Here is a 21,054-nt window from a genome sequence, read left to right as displayed (position 1 = left end):
GGTAGAGAGATAAGGAGAGGAGATTGGAGAGGTAAGGAGGTAATGGCTACTGATGTTAGAACTAATGCTTAGAGGTGTTAATACCTCAGACATATAAAAACGGGGATGATGCCCCCCGATTTGTGGCCTCACCTGGCGATTGGACCAGGCTAAAAATCCATGTCACCAATCAAAAAAAAAAAATCACCAAATTTATTACTATAGATAACTAAGAAAAATAAAAAGAAAGAAAAGATTTATTAAATAGAAATGTGTTTAAGAATGCTATTTAAAAATAGGAAAATAAAAAGTATATAGAAAATTATTAAACTTATCATTATCCCCAAACTAAACAAATTGTTTATTCTCAAACTTCAAGGAAAATTAAAAAATGTGATGCACAACACAAATGGACAAATCCATAAATCAATGTTCCTGGATTTCAATAATTTAAATAATTTATAGATTTTTTTATTTTAAAACATTGTCTCGTATAGGAAAAAGAATCGTTGAACAACAAACTTGAGCATTTTATTAAAGAGGAGAAAAATCTATACAAGTTGATGACATTGCATAACAGTTATAAGTTTAAAATTTTTAACCATGCACAGATTAATTCCAATGATAGATGGTGTTTTAATTGGATTTTTGTTTGTTTAATGATTGGAAGAAAAGAATTCTCATGGATTGAAAACCTTCACTGTTTAGCTAAATTTCACAAGATGAAATAAAAATTCAACTAAATCTACCTAAAATCCTATGACATGTGCAAGCAAATTTTAGTTAACTAAATCTACCTAAAATCCTATGACATGTGCAAGCAAATTTTAGTTAACTTCACAAAATTGAAAGCAAACTTCAACCAAATTCCAACTAGATTTTATGATATATGAAAGCAATTTTTTGCTGAATTTTACAAAATTAAAGGTAAAATCTGAGACAACCTTTACAACGCTAAAAGTGAAACTCCAGCTATACATTACAACAATTGAAACAAATTTCATACAATAGATAAATTGAATTAAAACATCAACGACATATCACAACATTGAAAGAGAACTTTAGCCAATCACATCATTGCATACAAAATCCAATCAAAATTCACAAACTACTGCCAAATATCACAATGTTGAAAGCGGAATCCAACTAAATTCACAACAATTAAACCAAATTTATCTTTGGCAAGCTTCAAGCGAAAGCCCCACAATTTCACAACCTCCAACTTAATCAAGTTTACATATAAATGTGTATTTATAGCGGTTTGTTTTGTTGATTAACATCTCATTGAAAAAACAAAATTTGATTTAAAATAGTTTAAAATGAAAAAAGAAAAAAGAAAAAAAAAGGTCATTCTTATTTTCATAAATTTATAGTATTAATATATCATTTTATAATATTTATTATAATAAATTATTAATTTGAAAATTTGAAAAAATAAATATTTTTAAGTAATTTTCATAAATATTTTTTAATATGAATTTGAAAACTTAATTTAATAAAGTATGTACAAATATTTTAAATAAAATTTTAATTTTTATAAAAAGATATTTATCCATATCATGCTTGTTCAATATAACAAAGATTTTTGAATATTGATAAAATAATTACAAATCAAATTAAAAATTTAATGTAAAACAAATAGATGATTAAAATTTATTATATATAAAAAGGAGAACATCAATTTAAATCGAATGAAGTTCTTCAATTCATTACACGTGTGTAATGAATTTGAAAAATAAGTATGAAACTACATAATTAAATAATATTGTTGAACTTTTTGCTATAAAAAAATTATTTAATAACAAAGATAATTTTACTGGATAAAATCTAAGTTTAACGATAGGAATAAATGTTTGTTTGTTTTTTATATAATGTCATCCATATCATTATTCAACAATTTATTTTTTAATTTAAAAAAAAAAATTGAAAAGAAATCTTTAATCTATATCATTATTATATTTTATTAGTAGTAGATAGTTTTTAAAAATGACAAAATATTTTTAATTTGAAAATAATAAAATTTAATTTAAAATAAATAAATGACAAATTATTTATATATAATGTCCACGAAGCCAAACAGACTATGATACGCCTCTGAAAAAGCTATTCAAATTCGTCATGGTGAGTATTAATTCAAGAAGTTCCGTACCGACCCAAGGAGGCATTGACTCCAATTGATTTATGGGCCCAAAAATTGAAGTTGGTGCAGAGGTGTTATTTATAGAGTCCTATGTTTCACACTTTCGAATTTAGTTGCACATGCGGATGTTAAGTGAATTTCATGCGGAAACAAACTTCACCTTTTAGCGAGGTTGTCGATTGTGTATGAAAGCTTTTACAAAACAAGATCTTGGACTTGAACTGTGTTTGTAGTAAGACCATCCAAAACACAATAGAAAGGAATACGATGCTTGACATACATTATTAAAAAAGAAAGTGGGGAGTTAAAATTCCCAATTTCAAGGACATCTTGCATTATCAACCTCCATTAAGTAGATTGTATAGTTAGCCTGAAGCATCTTGTACTCGTTGAAAAGGAGCAGAAAGCTTTCATCATCCAAGCCAAACTTCCCCCAAAAGTCATGAAGAACATACTTTCTACTTTCTACTGTCCGAACTGAATGCTAAAGGTAATATTCTGGTACTGGTCTTCAACCAAGCAGCAGAATGGCAAATGGCCTATATTAACTCATACCAGCACATCACTTGAGGAAAATGACTAAGTTACCTTATAATCAAGTTACATCAGAAAATAACTTGAAATGAATGATATAGACTTCAGACAAATGAAACAGTGGCATTCGGTCACAACATATAGTACCAAGATGTTGCTAGCTCGTTAGAATGTAAGAGCATGACAGGAACTCTGTTAAAATTTAGATTTAGTTCAATATAAGTACCCCCATTTGGTTGTACGATAGCATATCCAATATGCAACTAACAAGAGAAAAACCAATTTTCTTAATCTTTGTTTTCCTTGTAGAACTCAAATTTTACAATATAAAGACAATTGCAGGATATTACGAGATATTATAATTTGTTCTTGCCTGCTGCAAATATCAGAGAAATTGGATCTTCAAGGAGAAAGGTTTATTAAAATGAACCCATCCCTGATGATTCAAGTTCTTCAGCTAGAAAGCTACAAGCAAATTTAAGCTTCATCATTCCCATTTATACAAAATGTGACATACAAAATCAAAATGCTAGCTAACAAACATGCAGCCGCTTCAATAATTTATAATCTCTTGAAAACCAGGAATGTATGAGATAGGCCCTATATCAAATAAGCGAGCTTCTGTCACAACTCACCACCAACAATTGAAGATAAACAATTATCATGATTTAGCTGTCACCACCAAAGGCCGAATATCAAGAATTCTAAGCTGATCCGGAGTCGGATTGAAGACGTGCAATGAGATCTCTGTTTAACATAGCAAGGTATTCCTGCAAAAGGTGCAACAGTCAGACGAGAAAAAATAATACCACCCCAACTTGTGATTTCTATACAGAATTAAGCAACTTACGGCACTTACTTTTCCAAGAAAAACTGAAGAACATTTACCTGGCCAGCATGAAATGGCTCAGAGCACACACCATATGGTAAAGCTACTTACAAATTTTACATATCATAGGAACATATACAAAAGAGCATTGCAACATATGACAAACGAATGCATTTTTTGTCACTGTAGGAAAAAATATCAAAGATTGTTTAAATATAAGATATATCTGACAGACGATATTACTAGAAAGTAGTTGATAAAAATACACTGCAGCTATCATAGATAGTAACACCAACCAATAAAGAAGAACCATCGAGCAATTTTAGTATAAAGCTATGTTTACCAGTCTCTGTCTGGAGACAGATCTGCATCCAATCCAGTCAATACTTTGGGCCAGTTCACCTGTGGGGGGACACAAGTTCCTGTCAAATCGAACCAAATTCACCCCCGATGAACCCAGGCGAATCATGGTAAACCCACCAGGAAAAAAAGTATTTTTAAAATACTTTTTTTTATTATTTTTGTCTTGTGCCACCAAATTATTTGAATATAAGATATATCTGGCTATCATAGACAGGAGCGTCAACCAATAAAGAACAGCTCTCAAGCAGTTTTAGGATAAAGTTACGTTTACCAGTCTGTCTGTCTGGGGACTCAGATCTGGATTTGAATCGAGGCTGTAACTCTGGGCAGGTTCACCTGTGGGGACACTTTATGGAACCAGATTTGTGCCTGATGAACCCAGGCGAATCCCAGTAAACCTGTAATGTCCCCTTTTTGGGATGATATCGTTTATGATTGGATTAGCCTATTATTGGCCCTCATAGGCTAAGACAGACGGCTAGAGGGTCCCAGTTGGCAGTGCAAGAGGCTTATTCCCATTCCGGAGGTCAAGTGTTCAGGATTGCTCTTTGTTTGGTTCAGTTTGGCACACTTACTATTTATAGTAAGTAGTAAGTGACTATTTCAGGAAAGTCATGGTTACTATTTATAGCAGGGCACCTGAGCAGGCTATGATTGCAATGCACAATTGGTTTGATTAGATAATGAGGGATTTACTATTTATAGTACGTCAGTCTATTGATAGAGGCCAACCTTACTATTTATAGTAAGGCACCCTAGTTAGCGGAGTTATTTTCGTAAGTGACTTTATAAAATGACAATATAAAGTCATTTTAGTCATTAAAGCTCACAAGCTTGTTCGAGAAGCTACTTCATAAGAAGGAATTAAAAGTAAAGAATGTTTTATCCCACATTGCTAAGAGTACAAGCATTCACCTACTTAAGAAGCTAAATAAGCAAGGCTATCCTTTCATTTGAGATATGTTATGAGAATTTTATATGCAAGCCATTTCATCTTGTTGCTGAAAGTCAGTGACTAATTTCTAAGGACGAAAAACCCTTAGGAAGCTGAAGGTTGGATGCAAACCCAGACCTTTTTGTGAGTAGATTTATTTCAAAGTCTACCATTGAAATCAATGTTTAAATTAGATTCTTGAATAGCAAAGATTACAGACAGTAGAAGAGCAGGTACCATTCAAGAGGAGACATCCATTCTGATTTCTACAGTTGAATGAATGATTGAAGAAGCAAATTCATGCTACAGATGATCGAACTGGGCTGTAATGGAAGGTTTTGAGCCATATTTCTGATTGCAGTCTGAGAATATCCAAGCACCAGGTCTGAAAGTGACTGTCGGCAGCAACTAGGACACCCCACACCTTATGCTGTAAGCTGGAACATTCTTAACTTGGCACTCATAAAATCACCAGTTGACAAAGTAAGGATTTTGTATGTTTTGTCAAGTGTTCCCTTTTAATTCTGTAGCAGCAAATACATCATTGTCTCTGGATTGTATGCAAATTGTATGACAAAATGCCACCACCAATCTACTCCAAATATATATTATTATATATACTATATTATATTATTACATAATATATACCTGTACCTGTACCCATACCCAAGGAAAAAAATGTCACACCCGCAAATTTGTACCTGATTCTATATCTATAACCATACCCGAATCGGCAACTTAGTTTAACAACTATGTGAATATACCTTAGCACCCAAGACCCCTCCTCCATCGTTGCCCTTAAAAATTTTATGACACACTAGTCTACATCCACTGTGATGAACCTCGCCATCCTTGAGCTCTCTGCCACCACAAATCTACTCCAAATTCTCGTCTTTGATGTAATTTTGCAGCCAACCCAAACCCTACTCCAAAACCAAGCCAAGGATTCTTTTCAAGAACAAAGTGCTCTTCCATGTGATCCTCTATGCTCAAGGAGGGATGAATGAGATGAAGAGAAGATAAGCAGGAATTTATCCACCTCATGGCCACTAACCCTAATAATAAAGAAGTCTCTCAGTAGGGAAATGCCAAAACCTGCCAAAACATTCTCCAAAATGCCTTCCAACTCGCCCAAGAACTATTCCAATTAAGTTTTCTACACACGGCCTCTGTCATTTCTTTTGTCTCACCCAAATCCACTAGTAACATTAAGAACATCAACATGATATTGATATTAACTCTATATCAATGGTCTGCCCTCATAAAGTCCTCATCCAATACTTCCTTCACTACGTGTATGATCAATACATGATGCGTCTTAAAGATGCACTTCAATCTTTTCTCCAAGACCTCCATAAGAAGGCCATTTGTCTATGCTAGCAAGTAAGCCTTAGTGGAGGGTCCATCTCTCCAACCTACACAAATTGCAGAGTGTCTTTGTGGCAACAACAGATGGACTTATTAAAGCTCCTTCCACACAAGCCACCCACACAATCATTTCTCAAAATGCAAAGACACCTCCACCCCGTCACTCCTAATAATTAATCCCTCTATCATGACACGATTGTATAGATTTTGTACTCGTCCTTACCTCCTTCAAGTAACCTAGGTGTACTTCAAGTTCACATCCTTCAATGATTACTACCTCAACTGCCAATTAAGTCACCACCTTTGCCAACTAGTCAACCACATGATTACCTTCTCAGTAGATGTGGGTAAGTCTAAACTCTTTGAATCTTCTTTTAGTCTCTCATATTGGCATTGGCCATTTCATTAATCTCTAGCATGGAGTCTTATTTTGGCAGATAGCATTTACTATTATAAGAGAACCCCCTTCTAGGTGAGCATGCTTCACATTCAATTTGATTCTACAGTATAGGCCAAGAAGATCTACTTGAAATTTAGCATCTTCATTCATTCTAAAAAACAGTTGTTTCGATACTTTCCTCAAGACGTTAGCTTCATGATCGCTGACAACACGCCCAGCTCCGCAAGTTTCTAGGCTACCTCTAGACATCCCATCAAAATTTATATAAACCCACCAAATGTCCAGAGATATCCAACATACCCCCAGCCTCGAATTAACAGCGAAATCAACCTACCTAGCCCCATATGCAGGGAGAACCACAAGCCTTGGCCACCTTTTCATTAAGTCATCAACCCAGTTTGTAAACATGCTCTTCTATGATTTCAAATTTCTTCCCACATTGTTGCCTAATTATGTGATCAGCACTTTGATTCTGCTAACAAGGTCCTCTCTCGGCATTTCTCTCTCTTCAAAGATTCTTTTGTTTCATTCTTTCCACAATTCTGAGATAATAGTATCCAAATGCTTGAAAAACCTGCCCTTTTATGTATGATATTCCCTTACCTCTAGAGGAAACAGGCTCTATCAATTAAGCTTATGCATTATTCCTTTCTAGCAAAACTCTGCATAGTCACAAGTTAGAAGGATATGATATGTCAATTCATCTTTTGTTTACATAACACACATCTAGGACCTTGAATACCAAACTTCCATAGTCTACCTAGTTAGAATCTTCTTTTGTAGTGCCACCCACACGAACACTCTTGCCTTTGGGAAGCAATTATTACTCCACATTAAATGAGCCAACCAATTTCGCTCTTCAATCACTACTGCTTTTAGCTTAAAACCAATTTAACTTTGTAATTTCCAAATTTTGAATCACCTAATAACATCCTCACTGCTAAATATTACAATTGCCCTTTCTCTAAGCAGTTTATGTATTTCCTCTTTTTGTTCTTTTGGAGCATTGATCTCCTGTAAGAATTTCCATTTTCATTGTTCAAAGACATTGACCTCCGAACAATCTATGTAGTCTCTCACTTTGTTGCCCAAAGATCTATTCAGTATCTCTTTGATTGTATCCATCCTCTAGTTATTCTTTAATGCCACATGACCCTCCCAAGAGTCTGACTAGATGGAAGCATTGTGTCCATCCTTAATATCCCGATGATATCTCTGCAGGATAATATGAAGTTCCAAATAGAGGATCCCCGTAGCAAGTCACTGGTTGTGAAGATTCTTGTTGGGTTGGCTAAGTCTAAATATTTTTGCTGCAGAATTTGCACCCATTTTTGGTTGCTTTTGGTGTACATTCTCCATACCAATTTTGCCCCCGTCATCAAGTTCATCATTGTCAACTATCTTAGGTCCACTCCTCCAGCCTCTTTTGGGTTACATATCCCAAGAAATAAGAAGAAATTTCTTCTAATCCGATGTTCCACTCCAAAATAACCTTCTCACACTTGTTTGATCTCTTCTTCCACATTCCACGAGAATTTCATGCAAAACATCAAATAAATTGGAATTGCAGAACTAATAGCCTTCAACATCGAGATTCGTTTTGTTGAAGGACACTATTTGCTTTTCCAAGCTTCCATCTTTGACTTGCAGCTGGTCACTAGGGCTTCCCAATAGCTATTCCTATTCAATCCTACAAAAAGCGAAATGCCTAATAATCTTCCCGATAGGTTAGCAACCTGGAGCTTAAGAATTATAGCAATGTCTCTCAACTTATAGTCGTGTGTTGAAAAAGTATACCTTCAATTTCTTACAGTTCACCTTTTCTTGATTAATATTGCCTCCTTCTGGCATGCCACACCAAACAACATGGTGTCGTCAACAAATTGTTGATGAGCGACTACCTCCACTTCTGGTGCAATTTTTATACTTTTTAAGCTCCCCTTCTCTCTTTCTCAACAAATGCTTTTGCCTAAAGCTTTGGCCATGATTATGAAGACGAATGGGCCAAATTAGGCCACCCTATCCTAATCCTCAAGACAAGGAGAAGAAGCCTTGCAGGGATCCATTCACCAAAACCGAGAATGTGGGGTATGAGATACATCTATTGACCCATTGAATCCAACTTTTGCTAAAGCCGAATTTTCCCATTACCTCCAACAAGAACTACATGTCCAATTGATCATATGCCTTCAAGATTTCCAATTTAATTATCATGTGTTCAACTTTAGTCTTTCTCACTATGTGGATCACTTCATGTACAGTTGCAATCCCTTTCACTATTGACTCCATGTGAAAAAACGCTTTGTTCTTCTAATATGATGCCCTCTAGAACTTCTTTTAGTCTATTTTCCATTAGCTTCATCACTATTTTACAGTGTTACATAGAGATATTGGCCCAAAATCATTCATTGGTGACATCTTCCTCTTAGTAATTAAGGCAAGGAAGGTGTAAATCAATTCTCCTAGCATTGTAAAAAAATTATTTGACTCCTCTAATGGTCTAAAGAGATCCTTTCCAAAGATTTCCCAAAATGTCTAGTAGAAACTTGTCAGGAAGTTGCCTAGGCCTGGTGCCTTATCAAGGTTTATTTGAAAGGTGACCTAATTTCCTTGAAGAGTCTTTCATTTTGCTCTAAATAAATCAGTGAAGGAATATTGTCTAACACTTCCGCTCTATTCGTGATGTTTGGGGGGGTTTCCCTATTCCACAATTCTTCAAAGAATTTCACTTCTTAATTCACCTCCTTTGCAATTTGTACCATTATCCCTTCAGAATTAGTGATATATGTTATCCTATTCCTACATCTATTTGCTTGTGTTGACAAGTGAAAAAAATCGGTATTTCTATCGCAATCCTTAAGCTAGACCTCCCTCCACTTTTGCCTTCAAAATACTTCTTCCCTAACAAGAATTTGAGTACTCCCTCTTTAACTTCATTTCTTGCTCGAAGTCATCAACACTCATTCCACATTGCATTATCTTCTCATTCAGTAGTGAAATATATTTTTCCAATCTTCCCTTTTACAAAAAGATATTCTTATGGTGAACCCTATTCATTCCTTCAATTGATTTTTGATAAAGCCAAGCTTCTTGGCAAAACTAGAAGAGTTTTGAGCCATATTCTATCGGAGCCTTCAACCACCACTCCACCTCTCTACTTCTAAGGTCCTTATCCCTAAGCCACATGTTTTCAAATTTAAATGGGCACCTCTTTGAGGCTTCAAATTGGAAGAGTTGTAGTTGCATCAAGTAGCGATCAGATCCAACAAACGGAAGAATGCAAGCCTTGTATACTGCAAGAAATGTTTCCCAATCCCTTACCAACAAAGATTTGTCCAACCTCTCTACTAAATTGATGAAACCATTTCTTCTATTCCTCAAAGTAAAGGTACCATGTTTAGATCTTACATCCCTTAAGGAGTTCCTCTCTACGAAGTTGCAGAAGTCTACTTGCAATTGGGACTCTCGACTCAAACCCCCTCCCTTCTCAGAATTATAAAAAAGTTGCGTTAAAATCCCCTACAACAACTACCTTTTTCCCTACCATCTTTTGTAGAAGATTTGAGATTTGATTCCATACATCTTTTGTCTTCACCATTTGTCATTGGACCATAAACATTAAACAGATAGATTTCCTCTTCCTCCCAATTCACTTTGAGTTTAAATAGCTGCCAATTTTGGTTGGATGGCACAGATTCTTCTGAGTCAGTTTGGATTCCAACAAAATCCCAATCCCCCAAAGCACCCAACACCTCCACAAAAGATTACTAACTAATTTAGTAATAACTCAATTACTAATTTATTTTTTAAAATTTAGGTGTTTTTTTTTAATAGCTTGTTGAGTCCTAATTTGCATCCAACACAATTGTGTTGAGATGACTTGTGAAGGTTTGGAAGCCTCTTTTTAGCCATCAACCAAAGTCGATACTTGTGGAGGCAACCCAATGGCCAAAGGGCAACAAATGTAAAGCAAATGATCCTAAATGACACTTGGTCGGACTAGATGGAATATCGTCTTAATTTCACAGAGCCAATCATAAGTATGATTCATTTTATTGACATGGATAAAACAAGTTTGAAAGATACATACAATGGCATCAACTTAATGATTGAAATAATTAAGTCCATCATAAATGAAAAAGAGCAAGATCCTCAAGAAACTCTTTTTTTCAAAGGTGTGCAAAAAATTGTGTTAAGTGCTCGAACAAAACGACCACCATACTACATCTTATCGCCTTTGCCTTGAATCCCAAATTTTACAAGGGCAAGATATTTGCTATTTTATCAAGGATGCCAACATTTAGACATGCAAAAGTAAGCAAAGGGTATAGGAAAACATGTATTAAACTCTTCTCAATCCTAAGGACATTTAGTTACAAATAAGTATTGAGTTTGTAGCCTCCAATGGTCAAGTGTTGTTGTTCTCAATGACAGGTACAGGAGGAATACTTACACTTGGTAGTACCTCAATGGCCATACATCACTACACCTCTAGACTTTTGCCATCAAAATTTTATCACAAGTTTCTTAATTTTTATTGCATCATCTAAATTTGAATTGTTTTTTATTTTCCAAATAACAAAACTATTAGTTTCAAATTTAAAATTTGATATACAATATTATAGTTTAAATCTCACTTTGCCTCAATAAGTTGCTTATTCCTCGTCATCTAAGCGAATTTTAGTACATGCTTCATCCACTCAATGAAATTCAACCAATTGGTAACAAGGTAGAGGAGCTAGTTTATGTGCATTCCATCTTGTGCCTTCTTACTCACAAACAAAATGAGTGCATGGTGTTAAAGTTTAGGATCAGATTAGATAGATAAAGATTCAACATAATGCATAGAATTTACCCTAGCCATGAGGAATTCGATCTACTTATTGATGAATGTACTTCGATCTGCTAGATGTGTGTATATACCTTCTTCGATGCTTGAATGAACTCTTCGATCTTCATTTATATACGATTGGAGTCTTCTCATCAAGAATCATCCCTCTTCACAAGAGGAACGATATACATAGAGTTGGCCTTCTTCAATATGGAGGCGACCATACACATGAAAGGATACATCCCTTCATTAAGCCGGCCCCAAAGATAAATACCTCTTGGCGGCAATCATATTAATGACTATTATGTATATCTCCTACCGCTAATATTGGGTATGTCAACACTCCCTCTTTAGCTAGGGAGATATCTTCTCATATAACTACCAGTCACATCACCTCATTGTGATGACTAACACAATGACTACACTCATTTGTATGAAAGAAGCTTATCATCTCATTCTGATAGCATATCACCTCATCGTGATATTTGACACCAATGGCTACTCTCATATGTGGAAAGGAAATATATCACCTCACTGTGATATCAAGAAATCATGGCTTCTCCCATGGATGGTGTAAGAATAGATATCACCTCACCGTGACATCAACCATTATGGCTTATCCATAAATATTACCTCACGTGATATCCACCATTATGGCTATTATATAGATATATCCTCACGTAATATCCACCATTATGGCTTATCCATAGATATCACCTCATGTGATATCCACCATTATGGCTTATCCATAGATATCACCTCACGAGATATCAACCATTATTGTGAGATTGTCACCTCACAATGATGGTAAGATGCACAAGTGTTCATCATTGTGAGATCGTCACCTCACAATGATATTCACCATGGCTCATCCAGAGGGTAAATAACACAAGAACATGAAAATTACCACGGACTCTCTCACGTGGTTTTGTCATGGTGTCACACACATGACATCCACCATGAACCATATCAGAGGGTGGAGAAAGGGCTTACACCTCAAGTCTCTCTCAAAGAGAAATGCATTAACAAGAGTTTACACTTTAAACATCTTTCTCAAAAAGAAGAATGCATTAGTATAAAATGTAAATATACATCAATGATGCTGAGACTCAATCTTAGCCAGGGCTTTATTCTCCACCACTCCAATCTTTGTCTCGAAGATGCACAAACTTCACTTTGACATGAGGCTTGGTGAGAATGTCAGCCATCTGATCATCAGAGCTAATGTACCTCAACTGAATAGCACCCTTTTGCACCATATTTATAATATGGTGATATATGATCTCCTCATGCTTCGACGAGTCATGAAATGCAAGGTTGGAGTCTTCATTACTCTTGGTGAATCCCAAGCACTCCAAGTATCCATCTATCTATGAATATCATGTCTTAGATGTCAGCATAAAGGCCTTTCAGCCTACTTGTATGGGACTCCATCTCATGAATTATAGTCCTCTGACTATTGATCATTAGAGAAACCATCTTGACATGGTCCACTGTTGAAATGTGGTGATTGATCAGCAAAATACTGTACACTCAGCACGTATCCTCGCCGGGGTCCGGGGGCGGAAGCCCCCGAGAAAAAAAAATTTGCCATTTTTTCGTTGATGAAAACCGACATTGTAATAAAACCCTAAAAAGGCCGACTTTGTTTGTTGCCCTAAAAACGCATGTTATAAGCGGCTGGGATGCTTAAGGCATTGTAAGGTTGATGTACTGTTTTTGTTGGATAATAAGAAAGATTGGACGATTGTGTATGGTGGACGTAACCCATTGTTAGTTCATATTTGCTTCGGATCTACTTGAAACCCTAACATCCACTCCCTCTGAACAAATATGACCAAGATCCTTGGAAATCAAATGAAGCAGATCCTCTAGCTGCTCCCTCTGAAGGTCCAAGTACTGACATCAACCTCTTGTCCTTCTCGTCTAAGGTTGTCTCAGTTGGTTTGTCAAACTCCCTCTGAATGTTAATTCTTCCTCTTCGAAGAAACATCTCAAGCCATCAACTCAGTCCCATGACTGCAAGCATCAAGTTCTTTCTCCCTTGAGTGCAATCTCTTATGCTTCTTGGTCTATCCTTTCTTTATCTCGGAAGACCGCCTGCAAAACATGACCATCAATAGCAAGAGCAATACATCCAAAGCATAAAAATTGGTGGTTTCACTTATCAGTGAAGTTGAGCATTTAACAGGTCCTTCAGAAGTTGTGTCATAATATCATCACAATAATGAAAACCTTTTCATCCAAAGCACGACAAATATCTTCAACCACACCTACACTAAATTCACAAACTTGACATAGTTATGGAATTCTGTCATGTACTTAAGCAAGAGCCCCTATGGCCAACATTGCTTCGTCATGGACTGTTGCACTTCTGTAGGCAAATATTCGAAGAAGTAGAGCCATCATTTGATCAGCATATTGCTGAATAGCATATTTAGACCATTCACACATCCCAACTTCTGTATAATTACCTATTATGACAGGAAGTAACTACACTATAATGTTAGCAGTTTCTGCAGTAGAACACCTCATATTTTCATTTAAGATCTCGTATGCGGATTTCCTGAGACAAGAATCAGAAGCATCTTTTCTCTCTGATGTTGCAAGAAGAACATCAATTATATCTACATGGCATTAAGAATGAAGTATACAGATTGTAAATCTGCTAGTCTCCTCTTTTAATTCTTATAGAAATCCTATGTGCACAGTCTGCTGCAAATACAATCATAAATTTGCAACTCAAATTTGATCACAAATTCTTCAGAGACATGTCAAATAAATTTGTTTCAAAAAAATTTGCTTATGTGCCTAAGTCTAAACTTCACATAGAGATTGAGACACACAATCCAGGAACATCACCCTTCAAGTCGGGGCACGCCAACCCTTTCTGAGTGGTTCAGCTCCTAAATCTTCATATGCTCCTGTGACTACCAAAAAATACAAGTGACCCAACTCCTTTTCTGCACAAAGTGTGCTAAGGCTTTCAAATGATAAGACTATATGCAGCTGTCTCCAAAGACGGTGTTTTGCCCTCTGGTTTGGCTTCCACAGCTCCAATCACAAAAAGTAAAGGTGGATGGAGGTGAAGATAAAGCTCATACCGTAGATTCAAAGAGAACTGAGAAACTGTCCCGCCCCTCCAAGCCTTTCTCAGACATTGTGTGTTAGGTGGCGGAAGCTCCCAAGACTTGTGACACTGGCCTCATCTATCACTAGCTGCTGATATTCAGGGAAAGGTTAAGACCCTTGATTTGCCCCAAGACATCGCATGGCCTGATATTTGGGGATGAGATTTTAGAAGGAGAAGATCATTTCTTCGAAGTTGGTTCAATTTGTCGATGCAATCATTCATGGCTAAATACTGCATATCTACGCAAGTGGTTGTCAAGTAATTGGCTGCAATATACATGAAAACTGGCATGGAAATGTTCTCCTGTGCACAGGTCATTTTGATGGAGAATTTTAATCTCCCAAAGATTGTGTATTTTATTCTCATCAAAAACTTATAGACTTGGGTAAACACTTTGTTTCGCTTCAACCTTTGGCACTTACATTTCAACTCTCTCACTCGCTGAATCTCTCCATGAATTGTTGATTTGGGTTAGGATTTTGAAGCTTCCTATCTAAAATTTTGGATCGATTCATTCTTCGAACCTTGTTGACACCAGCAGTTGAACACGGTGCATCTGCCCTGCCTTGCTCATACATTGATCTGACACACCACCATGATGTCTAGAACTGTTGTTTGCCCATCTATCAATCTGATCGGATATTTCCTAACAACCCGCTCTGATACCATGTTAAAGTTTAGGATCAGATTAGATAGATAAAGGTTCAACATAATGCATAGAATTTACCCTGGTCATGAGGAATTCGATCTACTTATTGATGAATGTACTTCGATCTGCTAGATGTGTGTATATACCTTCTTCGATGCTTGAATGAACTCTCTGATCTTCATTTATATACGAGTGGAGTCTTCTCATCAAGAATCATCCCTCTTCACAAGAGGAACGATATACATAGAGTTGGCCTTCTTCAATATGGAGGCGACCATACACATGAAAGGATACATCCCTTAATTAAGCCAGCCCCAAAGATAAATACCTCTTGGCGGCAATCAGATTAATGACTATTATGTATATCTCCTGCCAATAACATTGGGTATGTCAACACATGGGAGCATGAAGTTGTGGGATGTAGAACCAGAGCAAACTAATTTGGATTTTTAACTACAGCACAATCTTCGCCTTTTTGTACAATCAGATGCCAAGCAAACTTTAAGTGCAAGTGGTGGTGGGGTTGCGTATGGTTATTCTAATCTACCGACATCATCTAATGTTAAATGATTATGCTAATGTTGGTCTTAATAATGACCCATATGACGCTGATTATTAATTGTATTATTTTTCCGTTGAACCAATGAATAATGAATTCAAAATATCAATCATGACATTCAAATTTTGACAAATTGATATTGAATATTAAATTTGTAATGTTTATCACGGTTTGTATAACATATGCATGATATGTGGTATTCTAAAGTTAATTCTTGTTTTTAGGCTACATAAATCTATTTTATTTATGATTTTTATATGTTTTTTGTATGGACATACCTAAATGTAATCGACCCCGAAAAAATTCTATCAAACTCCATACCCACACTCATACCCAATTCCGACTCAGCAACTTAGGTTTATTCAATTTTGTACTTGTGTGTACATACAACTTCTAATTTCTACTTTAGTCAAAGGGTGTAAGCATCTACTTATTGTCTTAAGTTCACAATTGCCAAAAGAGGATAGGAAAATCTTGTTTTGAGTAGAGGTGTCGATTCGCTTTTGCCCTTGCTTGAGAACTAAAACAATAGGCAATTAATTAGTTTTTTTGTTTGCAATGTATGTTCAAAACAGTAAGTCATATTGCACATATCGTAAAAAGCTGGAGGCCATGCCCTAACGTTCTAAGTTTTTTATTTTTATTTTGTGAAAGGGAGCTTCCCCTTTCAATTTAAAGAAAAGTTGATAATTTCCTACTATTTTGTTGTGTTGCACTAAAAGATGCGAATTAGAATGCTAACAAAAGAAAGCACAGCAAAATAGCAATTGCTCTCACTGCCCAAATCTCAAACACGTTTGCAAGTATTTTTAACATAACAACCTATCAAGTGTTGACATTTGAAACCAAGTCAGTTTCCACAATATTATGAATCGAGTACCCCTAAATTTGACTTTCATAATTACTTACATTGGCAAGGTCTTCAGTATTAGATAACTGATGGAGAACCTCAGAAGTGTTTCCTCCATTATGGGATCCATCATTTGCAGTGTAGAGTGCCATAGCATTTTCAACCATAGATCTAAACACCTCTTGAGGTGGATCATGATTTTCAAGTTTCTGGACAATCGGTTCCAAATTAATCTGCCACAGAGTCAAAAAATTCTGTCTTTAATGCTCCTTTTCAATAACCATGCCTTCCATAAGGCAAATATTCACAATAGAATTGAAGTACATGAAACAGATGAAATAAAAAAAAATTGATATTTTCTTTGCTTGGTGTCAAATGTCTAGCAAATGAAATGAGCATGAGAAAATTCTTGTTCTTTTATTAAGTTTCATATATAGGTAAATTACTACCACAAAGGAAATGGAACACTGGAAGTTTCACTACCTTCCAATGAAATATGCATAACCTCATTACTCAAATGCAAATAAATCAGAATCACAATTCACAATCTTTAAGATCGCATACAGAAGACTTAAATTGGCTAGTGTCATTATGAGTAGGACCTATTGCAACAGTAAAGACTGTATTATCACAAGGACCAAATATAATGATCCATAAATATATAGGTAGAACAATTACAAGTTTAAGTAATGCAGCAGAATTATTTGTAAATCATTTACACTGAAGTCAAAACATAAGTATTGATAAATTCCATTTCCAAGTATTTCGGTAATTTCCAACTACGCTGCAAGCTGAGTACAGGGTTGGATAGAGATTTGGGTTTGATGGTTTTCCCTGGTTCAGAAGGCTGGGTTCAGCTGTACGAGATGTAAATAAAATATTTAAAATATATAAATTATAAATATAATATATATATATATATATATATATATAAATTTATAAAATATAAAATATTAATCTATAAATAACATAATATAATTTATAATTTGAAACAAATACTGCACCACAGCATTGGGTGGTGTGTAGAGGGTGGATAGAACAATTTTCTGTGTTGAAATTTCTTTGCTTTCCAGAGGATACAGAAATTTGGGCTATGGTTGAGCTTGTGGATGACCAACATCCATGACAATACAGAACTTGATCTTCTCACAATTTGAGGACTACATGAATTGCTTAAAATTGAAAGAGAAAAATTGTACCGCATTCTTTGAGCAATAACAGACATAAAGTAGCAGTCTGGAGCACAAACTTGTAACATCCCTAAATTAAGATATTTCAATTGTATTGATAACTTCCTCTATTCCAATGGAACACTGTTAGTCACTGTGTGTTGATATGAAAGTCAAGGAAAAAATGTCCAAGGCATGTCAATATTATGGAGCTGCACAACAGCAGGCAAAGGCAAAAGCATTCACTATGCAGGCTCAAATAACCAAATGACGAAAGAGACATATTTATTGCAGCAAGACTGGAGTGGATGTAAACCATCCCATACAGTAGTTCCTTTAGCATCATTGGAAAAGAAAAATTATTTCTTTCTAAAACCATCTCTTCTTTTTTCTGGAAATGCCCAGGTCTGCATTTACCAAGAGCATACCTGGGTCATCTGAACCATGCCCTGGGTGTACCCAGGGTGAACCAATGCCCAGACTTGGAGTCAGACCCATTCAGGCTGGGTACAGAAATCAAAACTGGCAAATCCAACTTCAGAGCTTTCAGATAATCGCAAAATTAAAATGACTAACATATCCCTTAAGGGAAATCAAACCATGTTTAAAATGATAAATACCATGAGTTTCTTTAAAACAACCCAAATAACATACCTAACTGGCATTCATCACAGAAGGAGAAACAATGAAAACAAAAAAAGGTGGTGGTGTTATTGTGTCCATCACCAACTGAAAACTATATAAGGCAGGGCTCCAGCACAATGCTAATTCAAACTTTATATGCCTATAATTAATTTCTCAATTGCAATAACAAGTTATGAGACCATAAGTGTTTTGCACAATATCCAGAAACCATAATAACGAAAAAAAATCCTCCAGTCAGCAATGAGCCAAAAACACCTGTACACCAAGTGTTCATAAGGTATATACTTGATGCAGGCCTAAAGAGCTTAAGCTTTGTCGATTTCTTTTTAAAATCATGGATATTATTTTACCAGAAATCTAAATCTTCTCATAACCACACAATATATACATACAAAAATACATACACATGTTTATACATATATAGTAGTAAATACTATTTTTAACATAAGGCAAAAAAATTATAATAAAACAACAGATTACATAGTAGGTCTACAAATCTTAAAAAGACTCATAACACCAATTTCAGATTACATGTTTTGACTGTTGGAATTATTGTTGCCTTGATGTTAAAAAACTGGAGCAGCAGGAAAACCACTTTAAAAAAATAGTGATAATAAAGTTAACTATAGGGGAATAACTGGGAAGAGTGCCACAAGAACCAGCACACCAACTAAAACCAAGAAACCAAAGATGCATTGCAGTCAGCATTCACAAGAACACTAAAGTCTTCGCTTAAGTCCAAAACAGGGCAATCCTCACTATTTCCAATATCAACCTTGATGTCTTTCCAATTAGAAGCCAATTTAGCCAAAAAAATCAGCAACCTAATTTCCTTTCCTTCTAATATGGTTCCACCAAACAACATTGAAATAACAAATGAAGTTGTTGATGTCTGTCTTATGTTCATTCAACTACCAATACTAGAAATGAGAGGAAGACTTCTTTTGGAGTGATCAATCAAGATTTTAAAGTCAAATTCCAAAATAATATCAATAAAATGCTTTAGCTGAGCTTCTAAAAGAGCTTGGTGAATGGCCATAGCCTCAATCATTAGAGCCAAAACACCAAGACTACTAGCAAAGCAAAACTTAACCCTGCAAACAAACGTAAGTTGATATTATTGAAGGTTATTATTGGGGAGAAACCACAAAAATACCAAATCTCATCAAAATTCTAAATTCCCAACATGAACTCACTTGATAATCTTGACTCTGAACTTGATAGGTTTCTTTTGGACTCACCATAATTCTACCCAAACCTGACTAATATGCCTTTTTTGTACCATTGAAAATCTTTTAATTGAATTCCCACTAGATGTTACAACAAATCAATCCAAGGCCAATATCATACAATAGATTAAGACTTATAGCTTCAAGGAGTCATGGTTGAATCACAAGAGAGTCTAGGATAGAATCATAACTATTGCATGAGATTCCCAACAAATCACATCATAGATGGCAAAGGAAAGTGGCAAAGGGGTAGGCTAAATGAAGATAACTTCCATTCTATTCATCTTGAAGGGAAAGGATGCATCTATTAAAACCAAAAACCCCACATTTCTAGAGATTATCGTGATGAAGAAATATATCTAAAGCAGCAAGCCAGATGAAAGCATTAACATTTGGCCAGCATTTAGGATGCCAGACCCATTTCAAAAGCTTAAGAGTTCTTAACTTCCAGGGTTTCAGCTAAAATAATTTTATAAAAAATTTGCATTGCATAGATACTAGAACCTTTGAATGAATGAATGAAGGGATTCTTATAATGTCCACAAGACCAAGTGGTCTAAGGGACCAAGAGCTCCACAAAGAACACTATTTCAGATCTCTCTCCATGTCAGCTCTCTTTTTACTAATCTTGGCTAAGAAAGTTGTAGTATTGTGAAGTTTTGCTTCCTCAAACAACTTGCTCAAATTGTCCACCTTCAGATTGTTTTCAAACTGCTTGCGGATATCCTCATAAACCCCATCCAAGGATATCTAAATGCTTATCTAAAGAGACCTTCCAAGATGCTAAAATGCAAACCAATCGATCAATGAGAAGAGAGAATTGTTGACCTAGCCAAAGATCCTTTCCATCTCCAAATCCTGACACCATCCTACAGACCTCATAATAAAAAACAGAAACATAATTCCACCCAACTTCAACACATCTATATTTTAAATCAAGATAATCAAGGGAATTCCACACAAAGAGGGTTGTGTTGGACCCACACATCATCCCAAAAAAGAGCAAGGTTGCCCATTCTCAAAATCCAAAAAAAAGCCAGATTTAATCAGATTACTACCCAAATTAACTGCTTTCCAAATTTGAGAACCCCTACCAAGGATTGGCATCCTAGGAATGAAAGAATGATACTCCAAATTGAGGTACTTGAGCTTAAGGATTCTCCCCCATAAAGCCTGTTCCTCCAAGCACCGTCTCCAATATAATTTGGAAGCAAAAGCTATATTAATGAGGAGGGAAGATCCCATAACTAAACTTTTAGACAAACAAATTTTATCCCAATTAACCAAATGCTATTTCTTTTTCTCTGAATTGCCTTCCCAAAGAAACTTTCTCACCTTAGAATCCAAATCATTAAAGATTCTTTTTGAAGCCATAAGAGCCATAAATCTATAAACCAAGAGAGCTTGAATGACAACTTTAAAAAGGAACTTATGGCCAGCCA

The 21,054-nt window shown here is 35.5% G+C and overlaps 1 protein-coding gene across 10 annotated transcripts in view; it reads right to left on the bottom strand.

The window, feature by feature from the left end:
* Window positions 1-2,935: 2,935 nt before the first annotated feature.
* LOC131057370 (ubiquitin-like domain-containing protein CIP73) overlaps window positions 2,936-21,054 on the bottom strand; it is a 94,939-nt gene continuing 76,820 nt past the window's right edge. For 9 of the 10 annotated variants that reach the window (XM_057991520.2, XM_057991525.2, XM_057991527.2 and 6 more), the window contains 2 exons: window positions 16,629-16,802; window positions 2,936-3,423 (listed from right to left, as the gene is read on the bottom strand). In XM_057991520.2, coding sequence (XP_057847503.2) covers window positions 3,358-3,423; window positions 16,629-16,802 — 240 coding nt within the window. In that variant the 3' untranslated portion in view covers window positions 2,936-3,357. The remainder of the gene's footprint in view (window positions 3,424-16,628; window positions 16,803-21,054) is intronic. The other variant, XR_009108975.2, reaches the window with a different exon arrangement.

The sequence above is a fragment of the Cryptomeria japonica genome, chromosome 5 (genome assembly GCF_030272615.1).
Source record: "Cryptomeria japonica chromosome 5, Sugi_1.0, whole genome shotgun sequence".
NCBI classification, from domain to species: Eukaryota; Viridiplantae; Streptophyta; class Pinopsida; order Cupressales; family Cupressaceae; genus Cryptomeria; species Cryptomeria japonica.
This window is presented reverse-complemented; position numbering and strand designations above follow the sequence as displayed.